Source organism: Xyrauchen texanus, chromosome 14 (genome assembly GCF_025860055.1).
Source record: "Xyrauchen texanus isolate HMW12.3.18 chromosome 14, RBS_HiC_50CHRs, whole genome shotgun sequence".
Taxonomy (NCBI): domain Eukaryota; kingdom Metazoa; phylum Chordata; class Actinopteri; order Cypriniformes; family Catostomidae; genus Xyrauchen; species Xyrauchen texanus.
Window position 1 is genome coordinate 299,968 of NC_068289.1, and position 21,921 is coordinate 321,888.

Consider the following 21,921-nt stretch of genomic DNA (forward strand, 5'->3'; position numbering starts at 1 on the left):
AGGATGCCCCCTGGCCGCCTCCCTAGGGGGGAGGAGGCCTCGGGGAAGACCCAGGACTAGGTGGAGAGATTACATCTCCACACTGGCCTGGGAACGCCTCGGGGTCCCCCAGTCAGAGCTGGTTAATGTGGCTCGGGATAGGGAAGTTTGGGGCCCCCTGCTGGAGCAGCTGCCCCCGCGACCCGACTTCGGATAAGCGGTTGAAGATGGATGGATGGATGGATGGATGGATGGACTGTTTCCATAACCTTGCTGTAGTTTCATGTTTTCATGATGTCAAATTGGACATATTTTGACATACAGACGAATCACCTCCTGTCTTGTTGTAAGTAGGTCAGTCAACTCTTCCGAGCCAAAGTTGTTTTTTTGTTTTGTTCACCAGCTGTTTAGCTCTTTCTGTTACTTTTAAACATTGCATTTGGAGTTTAATTGTTGTTAATGCATACCAGTATTCTGCCCTACAAAGCAAAAAGGCAGTAACTACGCAGAGTGCAGAACTGAGAAAAATGACTTTAAAGTTATCCTGTCATCCAGCCTAAGTAGTTGTAGGTAGATTATTGGACATGTGGCTGTTTTGTTACTTTATATTAGCTTATTCTTTGTACATATCAATCCTCATATTTAATTTGATATTTTACCCCTATTTTGCAGTTACTGTATTCTTGCTTTGTATTACTTACCAAAAACGTGGCACCATACCAAGGAAAAAGGCTGTAACTACAGATTCTCCAAAAACTATTTTGCCACAACTTGGGCTCTGGGTGTGTTATACACTGTATTTGAAATAATTGGAACCATTTGTTTTCCTGAACATGGATATACCAAACCCAAACTAATTTGACCATTTTAGGTCAATATTTTCCACCCAGAAGCTGTTCTGATGCTGAAACGGCTGCTTAAAGTCTCACATTGCTAAGCTGTGTCAAGGCCCAAATTGGGAAAATTTATTTTGAATAGGACCACATGCTTTTCTAGTTATTGAATATTTTTCCACCGCTGGTTGGATTATAACTTTGTGACATGAACAACAAAATTATGACATGGCATCGGCGATGATGTGAAGTTACAGAGGATAAAGTTACAGCTAGGAGCAGGGAGGATCAGGGGCAGGTAAGCAAAGCTATTTAAAACATTGCCTGTCAATTAGCATAATGCTATCTGAATGGACCTCTGAGAGGAAGTCCCGCCCTGGTGGCTGACAGGTGTTTATATTGTGATAGCCTAGCCTCGAAATGTTTAATCTGTCACTGTTACTTACCATTCTCCGGGTATTTTCTTTTCAATGCCATTTCGACCATCTTCTTTCCCCGGCTTTGTGCCATCTCAAACAAAATTTGTGTGAAGTTAGAAGTGTGAAATCGCAAATGTTAAAACCATCCCGTGAGGATGCCGCAAAGTCAGCTTTGTGTGTTCACCATGGAAACAGTAACTTCACTGTGCAGCAACACGGTTATTTTTTGTTAGGTAAAACATAACAAGAATACAGTAATGGATGTTACTGTACTCTTGCTTTGTTTCACTAGGGCTTTTTGCAGTTACTGTACAAACGACTACCATTTTTCTCCAAAACGACACACATTTGAGATAAGATGTTTTGTCACATAACAAAGGATGCCTTGAATGTCATGAAAATGATAATAACTCATTTTTGACCAAAAATGCAGTTACTGCCTTTTTGTTTTGTAGGGCAGTATTTTACCCTCTCTGAATATTAGGATTGAAGAGATCCCATGAAAAGAAAAGCTCTATTTTTGTACTGCAAATGGAGTAATGCAGACTTTGTTTTTTTACAAGAAAGCCCATCGTGTGAATTAGATACCAAATTTAGGAAAACTCAGTGGGGAAATTCACTTTTTATGAGACACGGCTCTAACTGCTCTGCTGGTGCCTTCATTTTGATGCAAAAATTGACATTTTAGAGTGTCTTTCATTTCAGCCTCTTGTGGTTAATTAAGCATAACCGTCTGCGATATTAGTGCGCTAGAAAGCAGAAATGATCAGCCAGGTAAAGTTGCAAATTGTTGTTCATTTTCATTATAGACTGTGTTCACTGATGACAGACCAAATCACAAGTAGTCCATTTTCACCTCAACTGACCCTTCACGCTCTATTGAGAAATTCACCACTGACTAATCACTGCTTTACTTTCAAGCACGCTCTAAAATACAGAGGAGCAGAAGTTTACAAGCATGTCTCGTATCACTGGGATCTGTAGTGTATTACATAAGGGTCGTAATGCATGTTTCAGCAGTCTCCGAACGGTTCTCGTGCTCCGATTATACACACAGCAGCTGTGCTCGGAGGTTGGTTTGGTGTGTGCGCGCTGCATCGATTCGATTTCAAGTGCTCCAGATTGACTTCAATTGTACATTTGTGTAATTCCAAATATGTTTGGCTATGACACGTTTCGAAACAAATCTAAATTGGCACCAGGATTTTGTGGACCAAGAAGGAGTTTGTATATTTGTTTTTCAAACAGAAGCTGAATCATTTCCAACTTATCAACTTCTGGTGTGAAAGGAAATAACGGCTACTCAATAAAATATTTAAATGTTAACAAATTCACATTAATTTATGATTGCCTCACTGAACAGTAATATGTTTTCACGTTTTTGTTTGCATATTTGTTTTTTTAAGACTTTACAGGTCTGAGAAGCAGCTGAACTACACCATGCAGAGCTCCAGAAGAGTTGATTCCTCGACAAGAATAAGAGTTGACTCTAGAGAGGAATCGACTCTTTTGTTCAAACACTAGTTTATAGTCATTATCACACACTCAGTGTAGTTTTGTTTGATTTATTTATTTATTTATTTTTAAATGTACTCCGTCCCTGAAGATATAAACCTACACACATTATGAAGACGTGAAATATAACGGCGCACTAGTATAACTGTTTAAATTAATCCAGTTCAGAAACATTTCTATTTTTGAAATGCCTGTTGAAAACGTCAATCCCCGGTTTCTGACAATAACTACCTTTAAAGGGGGAAAATAACATGACACACGCTCAGCCTAAAATTATTTATTTTATTTTCAAATAGAAACTAGACAAATTGAGAAACATGGGCGGTGCACGTGATGAAACAGTGATGACAAATGCTCATAAGCCTACAGTACACCAGCATAGTGGAGAGCAAAAATGACACGCACTCACATACACTCAATTTACTTCCCAAACACTGCATTGGTGTAATGCTAGAAAGTTCTGAAAGTTTCATCTTTTGAAGTCTGTCACACACCGTCTCTCTCTTTTCAGGACGTATGCATTATCCCTCACTCAAAAGCACATGATGAATGAGTGTCGCACCTACATGTGTGTGTAAGATTATATTTATGTCTTCATAATATATGTAGGTTTATATCTACATTTGAAAACCAAATAGAAAAACAAATCAATCAACCAAAACTTCTCGGTTACCATCGTAACCTCCTTTCCCTGATGGAGGGAACGAGACGTTGTGTCGATGTAGTGACAGCAGGGGTCGCTCTCGAGATCCCCAAAACTCCTCATATCTTTGAGAAAAGGCCAATGAGAATTGGCGATTGGAATTTGCCACTCCCCCGGACATACGGATATAAAAGTAGCTGGAATGCAGAGTTCATTCAGGTTTTGTGCTGAGGAGCTGACACAAGGTCCCGGACATTACAGCAGTGTAGTACAGCCTGTGGCAAGAGGAACACAACGTCTCGTTCCCTCATCAGGTAATGGAGGTTACGACAGTAACTGAGACGTTCCCCTTCTGTCACTCACTTGACGTTGTGTCGATGTAGTGGCACTAAGGGGCCCTATACGAAACGCCACAATGTCTGAACTGTGTTACGTGAACTGCCGATGGCGGTATAAGAAAGCTACTGCGAGTGTAGGAACAGAAGCACTCAGGCTGCACATATCCTCCCCAGACGCTCCAAAAAAATGTTGTGTAGTTCCCCACATCTTATAGATCTGCTTTGTTTTTATAATGCTTAAACACTATAAAATCTCTTGGCAGATTTCGGTCGTGAACATTTCTAAAAATAATTGTATTCAAATGTTTCTCTTTTATTTTATGTATATAATTGTATTTTACTGATATGGTTGATTATGTTAATGTTTTTATTTGGGGGGTTTCTGTTTGTCATTGGGGCTGAGCACAGATTGTGGAGGGTGAGCACACAGTTTACAGACTGTTTTGCATTTCTTTTGCATTTCACAACGCAGACTGCACCAGTCACATATGGACTTTGAGGGACATCCTACATCCCATTGTGCCGTAGTTCTTCACCGGAGTCTCAACCGGCTCCACATAGTTTTGGCCTTGTGGCCCCGAACCACTGCAACAAAACTGTTCCAAGCCGCTTTCTCCTTAATAGTGAGCTTCTTGGGGAATTCATTGCACTCCAGGATCTTCTTTATCTGTGTTCTGACGAATACACCAGCTTTGACCTTTGCCTCAGACAGTTTAGGAATGAAGTCTTTGAAGGTACTTGAAGGCTTCCGACTCCTTATCATAAGGTGTCGGCCTTTCATAAGTTGTTTCATAAGGCCCAATTTGATGTGCAGTGGTGGCATTGTCACCTTCTGGGGGTCCAACAGTGGCTCCCACTTGATTTCCTCGCCACAGAGATCTCGGTCCGTTGTGGCCAGTCCCGCCTGTGGTAGTGTGCCTTGGTGTCCCTGCTGTCCCAAAGGCAAGGATAGCAGGGGAAGTTTATGCTGCGTCAGAGAATGATTCGAATACATGCCCCTCTCATTCAGTCGGTCGGTACAAGTAGAGAAGTTTCACAAAGGCCACTTCTTAATTCGCATGTGCTGCAAAGCACGCGATTGGTCGTAGCTGTAACCAATCAAGAGATCTGCCTCGGTTGCACCACGTTTGCCAAACACACGAATGGCCACTGCTGTAATCAATCATGAGGGTGTAAGCGCCCTTAACCGCTGATGTCGCTTCACAATGTGCAGCCGTCAGCAGTGAAATATACAAATGTGTATTTGACTCCTATTCCCAGTCAGATTGTTAACGGAAACCTTGCTAGCAACACATTCAAATGGTTATATTAATATTTTATAGGACAAATCATTATTTTCCAGGACATTTAGGTATTTTTCAAATTTTCCATGACTTTTCCATGACTGGAAAACTGCATTGCAAAATTCCAGGTTTTCCAGGATGCGCGGGAACAAAGAGTTCTCATAAAAAAATCTTCCACGTGCAGCAATGACAGCTTTACAGATCCTTGTTATTCTAGCGGTCAGTTTGTCCAGATACTCAGGTGACCTTTCACCCCACACTTCCTGTAGCACTTGACCTTTCACCCCACACTTCCTGTAGCACTTGCCCTTTCACCCACACTTCCTGTAGCACTTGACCTTTCACCCCACACTTCCTGTAGCACTTGACCTTTCACCCCACACTTCCTGTAGCACTTGCCCTTTCACCCCACACTTCCTGTAGCACTTGATCTTTCACCCCACACTTCCTGTAGCAGGTGACCTTTCACCCCACACTTCCTGTAACACTTGACATAGATGTGTCTGTCTTGTCGGGCACTTCTCACGCATCTTATAGTCTAGCTGATCCCACAAAAGCTCAATGGGGTTCAGATCCAAAACACTCTTTTCCAATTATCTGTTGTCCAATGTCTGTTTCTTTGCCCACTCAAACCTTTTCTTCTTGTATTTCTATTTCAAAAGAGGCTTTTTCTTTGCAATTGTTCCCATAAGAGTCTTCTCTTTACTGTTGTACATGAAACTGGTGTTGAGCGGGTAGAATTCAATGAAGCCGTCAGCGGAGGACATGTGAGGCGTCTCAAACTAGAGACTCTGATGTACTGATCCTCTTGTTTAGTTGCACATCTTCCACATCTCTTTCTGTCCTTGTTAGAGTCAGTTGTGCTTTGTGTCTGAAGACTGTAGTTACACCTTTGGATGAAATCTGCAGTTTTTTGGCCATTTCAAGCATTATTTATATATATATATATATATATATATATATATATATATATATATATATATATGTGTGTGTGTATATGTATTGCCTTCATTCCTCAAAACAATGATTGACTGATGAGTTTCTAGAGAAAGATGTTTCTATTTTGCCATTTTTGACCTAATATTGACCTTAAGACATGCCAGTCTATTGCATACTGTGCAACTCAAACACAAACACAAAGACAATGTTCAGCTTCATTTAATGAACCAAATATCTTTTTTTAACAGTGTTTGATTTAATGGCAAGTGATTCTAGTACCAATTTATTATGATTATTCAAGAATAAGGTGTTGGAGTGATGCTGCTGGAAATGGGGTCTGTCTAGATTTGATCAAAAATGAATTTCATATATGCAATAGTATTTGTTAGTAAAAAGGTAATGAAAATAATTATATTCAGTTAAAAACTGCAGATTCATTTTCATATATATATATATATATATATATATTCGTTTTTTTTAAAGGTAAAGTTTGTTTTAAACAATAAGCGATAGACTGTTACTTTCATCCAGCGGGCATGTACCCCAGTTCTCAGTCTTGTCTCTCTCTCTCTCTTGTTTGTGTGACTTCTGTGTTGATATCTGTAGACTTACAGGGAAAGTAAGAGCCACAGTTTTTATTGATGCGTGGGTTCAAAGGCTGCCTCAGTGTAGCTGTCAGTGAAGTTGCACTCGCTTTTATATTGTGCTGTTCCTTATAATAGGCACTAGAACTGCAAAGGTGACAACAGAAACAGAGCACATTTTGTATACCTGGAGGAAATCTCATTGGCCTTCACTGTTGTTTAAAATATACACAGTCGGTTGTGCTAAAGCAAAGTTGCCACTCACAACTCTCAAAGAGACATCAACTTGAGTTCGGTCCGTTACTAGTCAAAACATGTTATTTAAAAATCATGTATAACAAAATGTATTTAACATTGGATAAAGTATTAGATAACCTTATACAGAGTTGTCTGCATTTATTTCCTTCCTCTACACCTCATGCACTGAGGCTGAACACATTGGTGTGTAAGTTGTATTAATAAGTTCTGTAAGTCATAAAAAGCTTGGTGGGATCTTTGGCATCTCAGGACACTGTCTCCTTGTGGGGCCTGACTCCTGATCTTAATATCTCTGGGATGTGTGTGTAGGTGTTTGAGTAATTACTGTATGTGCTCAGGAGCGAGGGAGGATGGCACAGTCGTAAACAAAGCATGAGCACCAAGGTCTGCGTTTCTATTTTTACTGCTGCGCAGGAGGAAGCAGCATGGAAACGCAATCACTGCATAATGCATGTCCCCTGTGGAGAAGCACTATGGTGTTACACAACCAGGTGCTCTCTTTGGACCTGAGAATCATGCTGTGCTGACCAATACCCCGCTTTAGACCCAGTTTACACCTAAAAGGAGGCATGAAATGAAAGTCTCATGAAAATTAATTAAAAGTTAGTAGTGCATACTAGATATTTTGTCTTTGGACTTGGACTAAAAGTGAAACAGTATGCTTTCAGAGAGCAATGAGGGTTTAAAAAATATAACCTTTCATATAGAGTGAACAACTACACTTCATCTATACACTGCACTTACTCTAGTACCTGAAGCACACTGATCCATTAATATTACAGGAGAAATGCACTTGTAATGCTTCATTCCGTCTTATTGTTCAGATCATGGCAGTCTTTCTGTATCTGTGCATGTCTAGGGAAAATTAACCCTTAAACGAGTTGTTTACCAGTTTGTGCTTCAGAATTGACAGTGATTATTTTTATATTACCACAAACAGAAAGAGAAAGTTGAAAGGAGGAGTTGATAAAATTATCTGGACTAGAGGTCGAAAGTGGATTTGGCCAATAACCATTTAGTTTTAAAATCAATTTATAGAATATTAACACAAATTTGTCGTCTTTCTTTACAAAGGAAATTTCTTAGAACTTCTTTTCCCACTCAAACCTTTTCTTTTTGTTTTTCTGTTTCAAAAGTGTCTTTTTCTTTGCAATTCTTCCCATAAGTCCTCCTGAGTCTCTTTACTGTTGTACATGAAACTGGTGTTGAGCGGGTAGAAATCAATGAAGCCGTCAGCTGAGGACATGTGAGGCGTCTATTTCTCAATAGTACACAAGTATAAACACCATGTGACCACACAGCCATCACACCGCTCAGGAAGGAGACGCATTCTGTCTCCTAGAGATGAACGTAGTTTGTGTGAAAAGTGCAAATCAATCCCAGAACAACAGCAAAGGAGCTTGTGAAGATGCTGGAGGAAACAGGTGGACGAGTATCTAGATCCACAGCAAAACGAGTCCTATATGGACATCACCTGAAAGGCTCAGCAAGGAAGAAGCCGCTGCTCCAAAACCACCATAAACAAGCCAGACTACAGTTTGCAAGTGCACATGGGGACAAAGATCTGACTTCTGGAGAAATGTCCTCTGGTATAAACTTTGATTGAATTGAATGACTAGGGTTAAAATATTACATATTTTGAATTGTGCTGTGTTCATTTTCTGTTGTAACAAGCAAAACAAATATTTATTTATTTATTTATTTATATATATATATATATATATATATATATATATATATATATATATATATATATTTATGTTTACCAGGGAAATAAATTTGGATGCTTGTGCCTCACACTGGAAATGTCCCGCCCCTTATTGAAACGGAAAATATGATTGGTTTCCAAATATTCAATTGTGTCTGAAATGAACGTTCATGGTGGAAAGATTAGTCGGTTTGTCTGTCTGTGCCATCAGTTGCACTCCCGCAGCTCCGTGCGCATTTAGAGAGAATCTCTGTACGCAAACTAGCGGCTATATGTATCATCACTCATTTTAGGTGGGCATACCCCAAATCCTAAAGATAGGTGGGCATACGGCGTATGTCTGCTCATGCCCTACACCTGTGGTTCTCAACCAGGTGGTCGGGACCCACTAGGGGGCCTCAGCACACTTCCAAGGAGGCCTCAAGTTGACTGAAATTTATTTTAAAATAAGAAATATTAAAATAATTAAAATAATTCAACTTAATTAAAATGCTAAAAAATACTTTTAAGATGTATGCCTACAAATTATAAACAGACTCTTTCTGAAACTTCTCGAATCATAAATGATCCATGATTAAGTATTTGAATCAGACAGGTAATGTTGCTGTGTAATTAAAACTCGTTTTAATGTTACCATAATATAATAAATATGCTTTACTCCATGAATTGCTCTATTTGTATTTAAAATGTGATATACATGTATAATTATATATAAATTAAATAAAAAAGATGACTCATGATACACATAGCAAGCAATGTGGTTTCAGTTGGCCGCAGGTGCTGATTTAGAGTCAGCTTTTCCTGCCACATTAATAGTTTGGGTGAGAGAAACTGATCCAAGACCAGCAGTTACAGGAAACCTGCTGAATTATTATGGAGCAGCACTCTAAATGATTGGATTAAACAAGATAATACAACTGAAAACTCCCTCTTCAATTCATTTCCCCCTCATGCCTGACAAGCTATTTTTAAGGGTCCCGTTGTGTCACTTAGAAGGCACTGCCCCTAATGCCCACCCTTTGGCCTTTGACCCTGTCCTTACTAAAAATAGACTCTTATTTTTACATGGACTTTTACATCTAGAGTGGAGAATCGGAGTTGACCCCAAAAAAGTTGGAATCGAACATCAAAACAACAACAACAAAACAAAACGTAAATATCACGCTATACTTAAATGGTCGTTCAGTACCATGAGACAGTATCAGATCACACATTTCCTCTGATACTCACCACACTCCCCACCGAGAGCAAAAAACACATTATAGCCACCAAAAGGAGGTTACTCCATGTGACTATACCCACCCTAGCAACCGGGCCATTTGGTTGCTTAGGAAGCCTGACACCTCCAGGTGTGGTAGTCAGTGTCTTTACTTGGGCCCCACTGCTGCAGGTGTTGAATGATGAAATATTATTTTTATGAAATGTCGTCTGAGCTGAACTATGAACATGAAATCCCTTTAAATAGTGAAACTGAGAAATCAGAATTCTTTATCCACTTTATCTGTCCTGTTATTGCCCCAATCTGAGTTGAATCGCCATATTTATATCATATTTAACACCATATTTTGCTCAGGGTTGTTTCCTCAATTGTGTTGCATAATTAGCTGAATATAAAACAGCGACTAAAACACGTTCTGAAATCCCACCTATAGGCCATTAAGTGATAGAGACATTAGCTTATTATTTGATTTATTTCTTTATTTTAAACGAATGTGTGTATTGAATGGAATATTTATGAGATGCAAATAGGAGTTCATGATAATTACAAACAAATCACAGTTTTAATTTGAACAGTTCATTAATACAAGTTTACGAAGTAGCTGTCTCTGATCCTGCACCTCTCACATCACAAATGCAGCTCGACTCTTCCCTTCCTCACAACATTTCATGAGTTTTGGGGATGTGGACGATTTGCAGTATTGAAAAGGCTTAAATGTATCCCTCTCTATTCCTTTCATTCTTACAAGAAAAAAAGAACGTATATATATATATATATTAATATTGTTATTATTATTGTATTTTTTACCTTGAGCACTCTTACTGCACAAACTCATGCACTGTATGTCCTGTTTATCCTTATGGGTGCTCTTTGGCTGAGAGGGAGATATAACCAGACACAGACAAGAGACAGAGAGAGGGAGCGTTCACTCGAGGGATGATACGCAGCAGGAGCTCAAAGGAGAGAAGAAGGTGGAGGAGGGGAGGTGAGAGAGACTCTATGGCTAACTCTGAATGTAGTTCTTTCTCAAGGTCAACCTCAGAGCTGGGTACGACACATGGGATGAGTTATACAAAAGGAATAGCGAGAATGAATAAAACAGCATACATACGATGTGCATACACACCTCCACACATTCACTCACATATCACAGAGAAGTGAGATTAGCTGTACACAAGATGGTTTCTTTTAGATTTATGTTTTCAGTAGCAACCAAGGCCATTGCCTCTGTATCATATGGACCATGCAGCGTGCACAATGCAAGTCGTTTATACGTGCTGGAGTTGTGATAACTGAGCAATTTTTGTAATTTATTTTTTTTATTTTGCCGTACATCATAAGAGCTTTCGCCTATCATCACTCTTTAGGTCTACTGTCAGCCCCGCACATCGTCGTAAAGATAATTTCACATATTGCGCCACTTTGTCACATTTTCCCTGAAGACATCCACCAAGCACAAATTCATGGGTGTTCATTAACGAGACGGTCAATTCCCCAAACAATGTGCTTCATGTCACAATAAAAAGCAGGTTTTATGGCTTGTAGCAGTAAAGCGCTATTAAACAGATAAAGCACACCAAACGGGCATCTTGAGGATTATAAAAAGGGTTGCCACACGAATAAACTCACACACCCTGAACCCATATCCATTGAGGGAGAGGGGTTATTGAGTGCACTCTGCCACTCTGTGTAAATGCTTCCCCCTTTAGGCCAACTTCAGTATCAACGTGGCCCTTACAACACCAAATATAAGAGTGCGAGTCTTCTCTCAAGAGAGGGTTACTGCTGCCCCCGTGTGTTAGCTGTGCTTAAAAGTGTGCTTTATTAACTTCTCAAAATTAAAATTGGAAATTGAATTGTATCTACATTAATATTATGAGAGGACATTTTAAATAAGTGTTCAATAGATGGACTATAAATTGCAGAATAATATCCAAAAGGAATATTATGCCAGCCCAGGTGATGTGGTATACATAATATGCACAAATACAGATGTAAGATGACATAATATTCCTATAATTTCAAACGTTGCCCTTCTCAAGCCATACATTATTAGACAATTCTTTGAATTGGTCAATTCATTGAAAATATTAGATAATAATAAAAGATCACAGAATTGTGTGTAATGTGTTTAGGTTCCTGTCCCTCTTTATTGCAATGACAGTTTTGTTTTTTACCACTCAATGCCACTCTGGATAGTTCACCCAAGAATATAACACAAATATTTTTAGAATAATATCTTGGGCCACATAAAAGTAATCCATCCGAATCTAAAGGAGATATTATAAGTGTGGGTGAGATGCTGTTTCTGACCCACACTCTCATATCGCTTCTGAAGACATGGATTAAACCACTGGAGTCTTTTGGATTACTTTTAAGTGGCCTTTATAGGATTTTTGCTTCAAAGGTCTGATCACCATTCACTTGCATTGAATCGACCTACAGAGATGAGATGTTCTTCTAATTATCCTAATTTTGTGTTCTTCAGAAGAAAAAAGTCATGGCATGGGGTGGCATGAGGGTTAGTAAATGATGAGAATTAAATGATTTACATTTTTGGGTAAACTATCTCTTTAAGTTGACTCCCATGCTAATAATAGGGGTAATCTGTCTTTTGAGTCTGGTAATTTATCTTAAATTAATTATTAGTTATGAACTATGCCTAAATGTATATTTTGTGAATGATTAATTACAGTCCTACACTGTTTAAGGCTTCTGTCTCAATAACAACACTTGGAATTAATCGTTTCTTATCTAAAACAGTCATTAATTGTGTCAAAATAATGAATAAATATGTGTTAGAGATTAAATATATTTTATTTTATGTCTCTGTATGCCAACCATTTCTCGACTCGAGAGTCATACGTTCACAAATTCTTGTTCGAAACATGTCCTCTTCGGAATATTCCGTTCTGTTTCGGCCACGTTTCGTCTATATTCGTTGACACTCGTCTATTTCCGCCACGCACTCGGCTACTCCCGCTCAGTGCAGTGGGGTTGATGATCGGATTTTCGTCTCGTCCTCTGTGTTGTTGTTCTCGGTGACGCGACGGAGGTGTAGCCTGACGCGTTCTCTTACGTGTCGGCTGAATAAAAGTGGAGCTCCGAGGGCTCGAGAGTGACGGAGGGAGTCTGTATCGGTAAGAGGAGACAAGTGTCCGGAGGGAAAGGGCTCGTCTCTAATGGCACAATGGTCTGGTTTGGGTTCGGCCCAGTGGAACAAAGAGATCATGGCGGCTGTAGTTGTTGCATGCAGAGGGGAGGTAAACCGGAGAGTAACACAAACCAGGGTGGGAAATCTTGATGCATGGGTTGAACATCTGAAATGCAGCGAAACATGGATGCACAACATATCTTTTGTAATTATGCTTCTTTACAATAAGACAATTTACGTTTTATTTTATTCTTAATGGCTTTTTTCACGACCAAATGTGTGCTGCTGTGGAGTAAATTTGGGGTGTAAGACTCTTAAATCAATCTAGGAATAATTTAATCTTCAACAGCATCGTGCGACTTATTGGACACGCCCATTGCTTCCTAATTCCCCTGGACTAGGATATTAATGCACTATTATTGTTTCATGTTTGCTGTGACTACACGCCCTCAAACACACACACTGTATTTATGCATCATCTGGGGTCCCTTTTGCCTCCTGCACATTGCACAGGACTAATAAAGAAACGTAATATTAGATTGCATATTTTCATATTTTATTGCACAAACCTATCCAACTTATCATGATTATGCATTTGAGGTGAAATTCTATTGGCATAACTCCTAGTCTTTTCACTGTGTAATATATATATATTGCATGCTTATGGTTGTAGATGTAAATATCTATGAATGCTCTGCAGCTACATGTTCCTGGAATGATCTATCTGGCAGAAAAGGATTTGAAAAGCAGAGGGAGAAACATGCATGACCAATCAAACCACAGACAGACTCTGAGCGTCATGAGATCACATTACTGTCTGTTCACGCTTCCTGCCATGCTGGATCTCTCCCTCCCTCTCCATCTCTTTTTATCTCTTCTTTTCTGTTTCAAACTTTTTTGACTTGATTGGTTTGCAAAAATGGCAACATCACTGACAGAAATGGCAATTTAATCAAAAGCAGTATACAATATAGAAAACATATACTATAATAACATGCAGTGTGCAGCTCATATATAGATTACACTGCAATAATGATACTTCATAACTGCCCTCCTCTTTTGCACTCAACGCAGAAGTGTCAGTTACATCCCAAAGCGCTGAAGCCAGTCACAGGTTTATGGTTTAGAGAGACCCCGAGGACAGATTCTCTCATTTGTACACATGCTGAACATTCAAGGGAAGTTGAGTCTGCATATTGTGATGCACTATTCATTTAAAAACGATGCTATATGGTTACGCTTTTATTACAGTGCTTACGTTTTATCACTGGCCAGTGCATAAGCAAATTTACACTCTCAAATTAGTTGTTATTGTAGAAGCAACGCAGAAATAAAGGATGATTTTCAGAGCATCTGGGGGTTGCGCACTGGTTAAGATTAAACTTTAATGAGAATGAAGTCACAGTGGGAGTTTGATTAATTTTCCATTGTGCACTGTAGGGCATTGTTTCTCTTACTGGGGCTTTTTTAGGCCATACATTATACGAGAGGCCTGCCAGTGTTCACTGCTATAAGATGTCACTGCACCCTAAACATGTTCAGCAAGTTCACCATGGTTGACTAGGTCATCTAGATGTTTTCATATTTCCTATTACCTTTTTATATTTTAGTGGTGTGCTTTAATTGTTGGCAGTGTGTTAATTTCTGCAGTAAAACCCCTTTCTGATAGATTGCATCTTTAAATGTACCCCTTTAAAGGGACAGTTCACCCAAAAATGACAATTCTCTCATCATTTACTCCCAGATGTGCATGACTTTATTTCTTCTGCTTCAAATGAAGATTTTTAGAAGATTATCTGAGCTATGTAGGTCAACAGCATGCAAGGGAATGGGGTCCAAAACTTTTAACTTAAAAAAGCACATAAATCCAGCATAAAAGTAGTCCATATGACTCCAGCGGTTTAGTCCATGTCTTCTGAAGCATGCGCAATTTTGGGTGAGAACAGATTTACAGTGAAAACAAACATTTACATTTTGGTCTGACCTTACCCAGAGCCTCTTACCTTAGATCGCTTCAGAAAACATAGCCGCATCACTGAGTCTTATGGATTAATTTATGCTGCCTTTATGTGCTTTTTGGAGCTTAAAAGTCTTGGTCACCATTAACTTGCATTGTATGGACCAACAGAGCTAAAAATCTTCATTTGTGTTCTGCAGAAGAAAGAAAGTACCACATCTGGGATAGCATGAGGGGAACATTTTCATTTTTGGTGAACTATTCCTTTAAAGCTCTGCCACTACATCCATACACATGCCGACCGTATTAGAATAAAATCTTGTTCTCAGTAGTGTATACTGCTTTAGACTTATATCTGCCTATAATCTGACACCGTTTGTTTTTATACTAAACGGCCGGTGTATGGATTCATATGTGCTCATCTCGCGTGCCGTTATTTCTGACATCATGTCAGATGATTCGATTAAAACTGCATATAGAGTTGCAGCACAGGAAGGGTTTAACTACATATTATTCATGTGTATTTTTATATTCTAAAATAAGCTCTAGTTTCCAGGAAAGTGTGCAGCATTTGTTTTTTGATTTGTTTGCTTGTACAATTAGACAAACCCTTCACACAAGTGTGTTTGTTAGTGGATATCAAACCTTTGTTAAGGGTTGTTATGAATCATGACACAGTAACTTATGTTGCGATACTACACCAGATAAACTTTAACAGAATAATACCTCAGTCCTAAAGTCTTGTTTATTCAGATAATAATAGCTCCTCTCTGCTGATGTAATCTGATATTACTATATAAGATGTGCTGATCATACTGAGAACTCTGCATTGTTTGGAGGATGATTTTCAACAGAGAGTTGTTAAAGTTACTGATTGTATAAAGACTTCCTGTTTCTCTAATTCAGATTCTTTAAGTTGCAGAGAGGGGACAGGAGTCGGAAACTGTGAAAATACTCTCTAGGTGTCCCTATTATAGGTATGTATGGTTCATCTGCAATGCCACATCAAAGTTTTAGGTTGAGACTGGTGTAAACTGTACAAGAGTTAAACCCTCTTCTTGCTTTCTAACCAGCTGACTGATGACCATGGAGTCGGGGGCCCAGCAGGGTGTAGATACTGCTGAGACTGAGAGCCAACACATCACCCAGGCCCAGCTTGCCACTCTTGCACAGGTAGGAACACATTTGATAATTCACTACTACACGATTCATGATTTCAAGACATATCCTGTACGCATTTTCGCTGCGTTCCTGTTGTGTTGGAATTACTTTAATTAATTATGGCATGTCAGAGGTTCTATGGGGCCTCATAATGGCAAAAGGGCTTTGATGTTGATTATAGCAAGATATTGATCACTTCATTAATTCCCTTACATATGTTGTAGAAAACAAAGAAAACGCTGAAGGTAACGATGGTATAAAAACCAGCATATCTAACAGATCTTTGTGTTCACTACCTTTAACAGTGACATGGATACAGAAATCGGTTTATTGTGAGAAAGCAGCGGTCTGGTTTACATGCATACTCTTACATAAGCTGCATACGCTTCACTCCCATATACATGCGGCTCGGTCAATAAGCATTTATCTCCACAGCTAAGTAATATTCCGGTGGCACTTGTGTATATAAAACAAGCATGGCATCTGTTATTTTATTCTCCGTTGCTTCGATTTCTTTCCAGATATTCCAGAGTTGTTGCTGTGTTTGTTCCTTAACTTTGCATCAGTCTGCTCTGCTATAGTGGTGTTTCCCTCTTACATAAAACTCCAGGATTCCCCCAATGTATGAGCGCATATACACGAACGTGAGGGACTGTCGATATTTTACATTCGTGTGTATAAATGGGTATGGATTATAATGTTTGTGCTTCTCCCACTGTACTCGCAGAAATTTTTAATTCTTTGGCTGTGTTGACATTTTGTTGGGCTCCATCCTATGACGTTATCCGGTCTGTTCACGCACATGCGCACTCCTCAAACAACCATCAGAAAGCCTCTCATGAGTTTCCATGGCCACAATAAGCTGCGCTCCCGAGGAGAACTCTAGGTGTGTTAAACCGCTTTCTCTTAATCCCTTAATCAGCGTAAGGAAATCAGCATTCTCATTTTCTGCTAAACCCGGGAATAAACCATTTTCATAAGTGCATGTAAACGTGGTCCTATTTACATGACATCACGACTGACGAGTCTATGCTTTCATTGAATTCAGAGTTTACAGCTTGCAATTACGAGTCCTTTAAAGACGTGAATGATTTTACAAGTTGGATTCTTGTAATTACAGTAATTCCGAGTCTCCGACACGACATGATCAGATTGGTGATAGCTGCTAAACATTTAATTAAGAGCCTCATTATCTAACATTATAGCAGGGAAAGGAAGACTATGTTTGAATGTTTGTGTGTGGTGTTGGGAAGGTGACAATGGCTGCAGGACACTGTAGCACCTCGGGACCCACAGTTACACTGGTGCAGCTCCCCAATGGTCAGACGGTGCAGGTGCATGGAGTGATCCAAGCTGCTCAGCCTTCAGTCATTCAGTCTCCACAGGTGCAAACTGTGCAGGTAGATAACACCTCCAACATATCTCTAAATGTTCATGGCAGGCTTTCTATTCTTTTTACCTCACTGAATTCCATTAATGCGTAATTATGTGAAATTTGTGCATACATAAATGCTTACATGGTACTTACTAAAATACTTTCTTCAATACTATATTATGTGTGATTCTTGCATGTTCACAAATAGTAGTTTCTATGTCTGTTAATCAGATTTCCACTGTAGCGGAGAGTGAAGATTCGCAGGAGTCGGTGGACAGTGTGACTGACTCTCAGAAACGGAGAGAGATCCTTTCCAGACGCCCCTCGTATAGGTTTGTATGTGTCTTTCAAGCTTTTTCAAGGATTTTACATCATGTGAGGAAATGTTCCTACATCAGTCTGTGATCCACAGGAAAATCCTGAACGACCTGTCATCAGACGCTCCGGGAGTTCCGAGAATCGAAGAGGAGAAATCCGAGGAGGACGCTGCACCTGCCATCACTACAGTGACTGTCCCAACCCCAATATATCAGACCAGCAGTGGCCAGTACAGTACGTCAAAGTCCATGTTTGTTATTTGAGATACTTTGGATTCGAACCTGCATCTCCCACATGAGCATCAAGGCTTAATGTGTCTGTACCAAGTACTTGGCCACAGCTCCAACATATTTATTCTTTAGATATATAGTGTAATGTGAAAATTGAAATGGAGAACAACTTCTTTGTTTCTTCCTCAGTTGCTATTACGCAAGGTGGAGCCATTCAGCTGGCGAATAACGGCACAGATGGAGTGCAGGGATTGCAGACTCTAACTATGACCAATGCAGCAGCTGCACAGCCAGGCACCACCATCCTGCAGTACGCCCAGACCAGTGATGGTCAACAGATACTGGTGCCCAGCAATCAAGTGGTAGTCCAAGGTGAGTTGTAGTAACTGCCCTCCAATTTTGACAAGTTTGCATGAAACTTGGGCATTCATTCCACGTTTAATTTCCCCAGTGTGAAACAGAATATTCGACACTCGTAATACAGTATGGGACTAGATTCTATCCACGGGTATTTGTCATAAGTGTTATTTCAGAGGCAGATCAAGTTATTGTATTTTGATGGGAAGAATTATAATTATAATCTTTCTTTCTTGCCACTAGTCTTTGAAGAACTGTATGATTTGACTTTGTGTTAGCGGAGTTTGAGACTGTTTATTGGTTGTTATATGAAGGAGGTCCCTAACCTGAGTATACACTTACATATTTGATTGGCATCAGATCATCATCTGTACTCCGTTCTTGCCTGTATTGATTGATTGATTGATTGTTGACTGTTACGTCTATCCTGCAGCTGCTTCTGGAGATGTTCAGACCTATCAAATCCGCACTGCACCTACCAGCACTATTGCCCCAGGTGTGGTCATGGCCTCCTCCCCTGCCCTGCCAAGCCAAGGAGGTACTGAAGAGGTCACACGCAAGAGGGAGGTCCGTCTCATGAAGAACAGGTAAAAACAAAAGGCTGGATCCTTGAAACTTAAAGTAAAGCTAACATGAAATCAAACTTATTTCCATTGGTCACAACTGTTGGGCACTCTTGCATGAAAGGTTTTGAATTGCATGTTACTGACTAAAAACGGTCATCACATCATATCTACTAAGTACATCTCAAATTGCTTTCCCCTCCAGAGAAGCTGCACGTGAGTGCCGTCGAAAGAAGAAGGAATATGTCAAGTGTCTGGAGAACCGTGTGGCTGTTTTGGAGAACCAGAACAAAACACTAATCGAGGAACTCAAAGCTCTCAAAGACCTTTACTGTCACAAATCAGAGTGATGCCTGTTCCTCATACAGAGACTGAAGGGCCAGACACAGACGCATGTTTTCTAAATGTTTTAATATTTGTAATTGCTGCAGACTGCCTGTATGAACACACAAATACAGGAGGGAACTGAACAGAAGACCCCCCTGGCCATTGGATCATGTCATTAATGACAAAATAATGCTGAAATCTTTGCTGTGGACTTGAAAAAGTACGTCTGTTCCATCTTTACTTCTGAACTCAAACCAAGACTCGGAGAAGTTTCTGGGAAACGTTTTACTTTTATTCTTCCGGTGTGCTGGTATATAAGCAGTCAACATCTTTTAAAAGAGATTTAAAAAAATGAAAAAGAGGACGATTTAACTGACATCTCTTTAGTATGGTAGACATCAGGAGTCGGCATCATCCCCTTCAAAAGGTTGAACGTGTCGGACTGTTACTTTTATTTGGTGTATAGTGCTCTTGTGTTTTAAGTTCATGTTTTTATCTTTAAATATCAACCATCTTTCGAAACGATATAAATATATGTTTATAGAATATATGTCATTTATTAACTGATATAGGTGTGTTTTATTACATGATCATGATTAAAGCCCATGTATATGTCGGTTTTGACCAATTTTGCTCATCTTGGATGGCAAACTAAAACTTTTGCAGCTAATTTAACTGCTAAGGACCCTGCCATTGCCGTAGCAACAGTTGCACAGTGTTAAAGGGTTATTATGTTTTTGGCATTTGGTCACTGACACACACAAATGCACAGTTACAAAATCAGGAATTTCACACACAGACGTGAATTTGTTTCGTATAACATTTATGAGGCCGAGACGTTTCTTCATATTTGTTCAATACATTCGGCAGGTCAGTTTTGTGTTATGATTTGTGTATCACAGAACTGCATTCTATCTCTGGCATTATTATGCCAAAGCATGTTTTATAAGCATTACATGATTTGATTTTTTTGTTTTTTATCGTAATATGGTACATTTTTCCATTGCATCAATACAAACTTGGAGTCAGTGTCTTTGTATTTGATAACGTGATCACAGATGTAAAGAATACATGTCATCTTTCTATTATGGCATAAGCATTTGGCAGCTATTTCATAAAAAAGATATATACAAATCATTTCTCTTCGTTTCTGTTTTTCCTTTAGCTGTTTGTCTGCGTTTTGTTTGTCAACTTGTTTTTCAAAAAACTATTGAACAGTTGGTAACTTAAGTTATGGATCGTGTTAATTTTACAAGATGCCTCAGTTTGCCCGAAATATTTCAGTCCTGGACAAAATAATAGTTTAAAAAAAGAGAAAATAAAAATCAGACTGTACTTCTTAAATTCAGTAATTATTGTCTTTGAATTTGGTGGAGGAAATTTAAAAGGTAATGATGTTTAACAGCAAATTAACATTTGATTGGAGTGTGATATTTTACAGAAAGTCTAGGAAACAAGCAGATTATGTATTAAAAATGCCTGGTAACAGTTCAAAGACATTGCTTTGTAATGAGATGTACATAGTGGCATCTGTTGGTGAGAGCATCATATCCCTCCCCGCATACATTATTAGGTTTCATACCGTCTACCTGACGTGTCATTTATGTGTTAAATCAAGCGTGACAAATTAGAGAATCTCTCCACAGCACATTCACCATCTGCTCTTTTGCTGTGCACAAGCTCACACTGCACTGAACCTGAGTTCACAAAACCAATTACTTTCTGACACCAGATCTCCTAAATCTGAACTGGCTCATCTAAGAACACACTGTTTGTAAATGCACTGGACTCAACTTTTAGAGAAATGCAAATTCTGCCTGTTTTCATTAATAGTACAAATGTTCTCTATATATTGATGGACTGTTTTTTCAGTATTTCTCTTGTTTGTATTGAGGGTTACCTATTGCCATGCTGGCTAAAGAAACCTCTGAATATGCGTGTTGCCTTCCTGCATATGCAAGGCCAATCAATCAAAAGCAATGTTGTGTGGATGAACACATCGTGCACTTTTTGTATGATCACTTTCTCCTTTTGGACACTATTTACAGTCATGTAGGGTTTTATAGTGTTTCAACGGTCTATACATGTATTGTAAATACTCTGTTACATTACTTACATTTGTAAAAGCTTAACACTATATAACTGTTACATTATGTTACCCCACACACACACACCTCCCTTTTGTACACAATAATGTAAATCTTCAATAAACAAATAATAATAATGCGGAGTCGTGTAGACTCTGAACACTGTAGTTGTACCTAAGCTGGGATTCAAGAATTAATTTTAACATTCTTTTATTATTTTAAAATGCTTCTGAATGTTCACTTATAATATTAGTAAGGTTTTTGTGCACAAAATACAGTCATATATTTATAAAAATGATAATTTCCCACCCTCATTCTGACTTTCTGTGAGAAACACTCTGTTTTAATGCTGCTTCTCCTTTAAGACTTGATAGTAAATTCCCACTGTTATGATTGGCTCTCTGCTCTTGACCAGAGATCTTCTATACTGAGAGAACAACCGTCGCATTATTCCATAGGAGAGAGTGTAACGGTCAACTAATGTGTTATGACAGTAAGTCACCATTGTAGTTACCATACAAACACCTGCCTGTCGCAATATCGCCTGTGACTTCATATATAAAACAGCAAATGTATCGTAGTAAACGCCACACATTGTTCACTCCGAAAGGATTTTTAGTTTAAAACATGTTGTAGATCGACTGACAGGTGGTACATCAATTAAGTGATGAACT

At 39.1% G+C, this 21,921-nt stretch overlaps 1 protein-coding gene across 9 annotated transcripts; it reads left to right on the top strand.

The window, feature by feature from the left end:
* The first annotated feature begins 12,709 nt into the window (after positions 1 to 12,709).
* Positions 12,710 to 21,332, top strand: LOC127654674 (cyclic AMP-responsive element-binding protein 1). Of its 9 annotated transcripts, none has more exons than XM_052141941.1 (9): positions 12,710 to 12,858; positions 15,752 to 15,806; positions 15,903 to 16,002; positions 17,244 to 17,390; positions 17,597 to 17,697; positions 17,778 to 17,917; positions 18,103 to 18,285; positions 18,704 to 18,857; positions 19,039 to 21,332. In XM_052141941.1, exons 3-9 carry the CDS (start codon positions 15,910 to 15,912, stop codon positions 19,181 to 19,183), a joined length of 963 nt encoding a protein of 320 aa, XP_051997901.1. In that variant the 5' UTR covers positions 12,710 to 12,858; positions 15,752 to 15,806; positions 15,903 to 15,909; the 3' UTR covers positions 19,184 to 21,332. The 9 variants fall into 9 exon arrangements, with proteins under 9 accessions (XP_051997901.1, XP_051997902.1, XP_051997904.1 ...); XM_052141942.1 differs by having other exon boundaries at positions 12,717 to 12,858; positions 15,736 to 15,806; XM_052141944.1 differs by having other exon boundaries at positions 12,725 to 12,858; positions 15,746 to 15,806.
* The last annotated feature ends 589 nt before the right edge of the window (positions 21,333 to 21,921 follow it).

Excerpts from the sequence above, each read along its gene's own strand:
- LOC127654674 (XM_052141941.1), top strand. The coding sequence starts at position 15,910 with ATGACCATGGAGTCGGGGGCCCAGCAGGGTGTAGATACTGCTGAGACT. Across the intron at positions 17,391-17,596 it reads CACAGGTGCAAACTGTGCAG|ATTTCCACTGTAGCGGAGAG; the intron begins GTAGATAACACC and ends TCTGTTAATCAG. Across the intron at positions 18,858-19,038 it reads GTCCGTCTCATGAAGAACAG|AGAAGCTGCACGTGAGTGCC; the intron begins GTAAAAACAAAA and ends TTTCCCCTCCAG.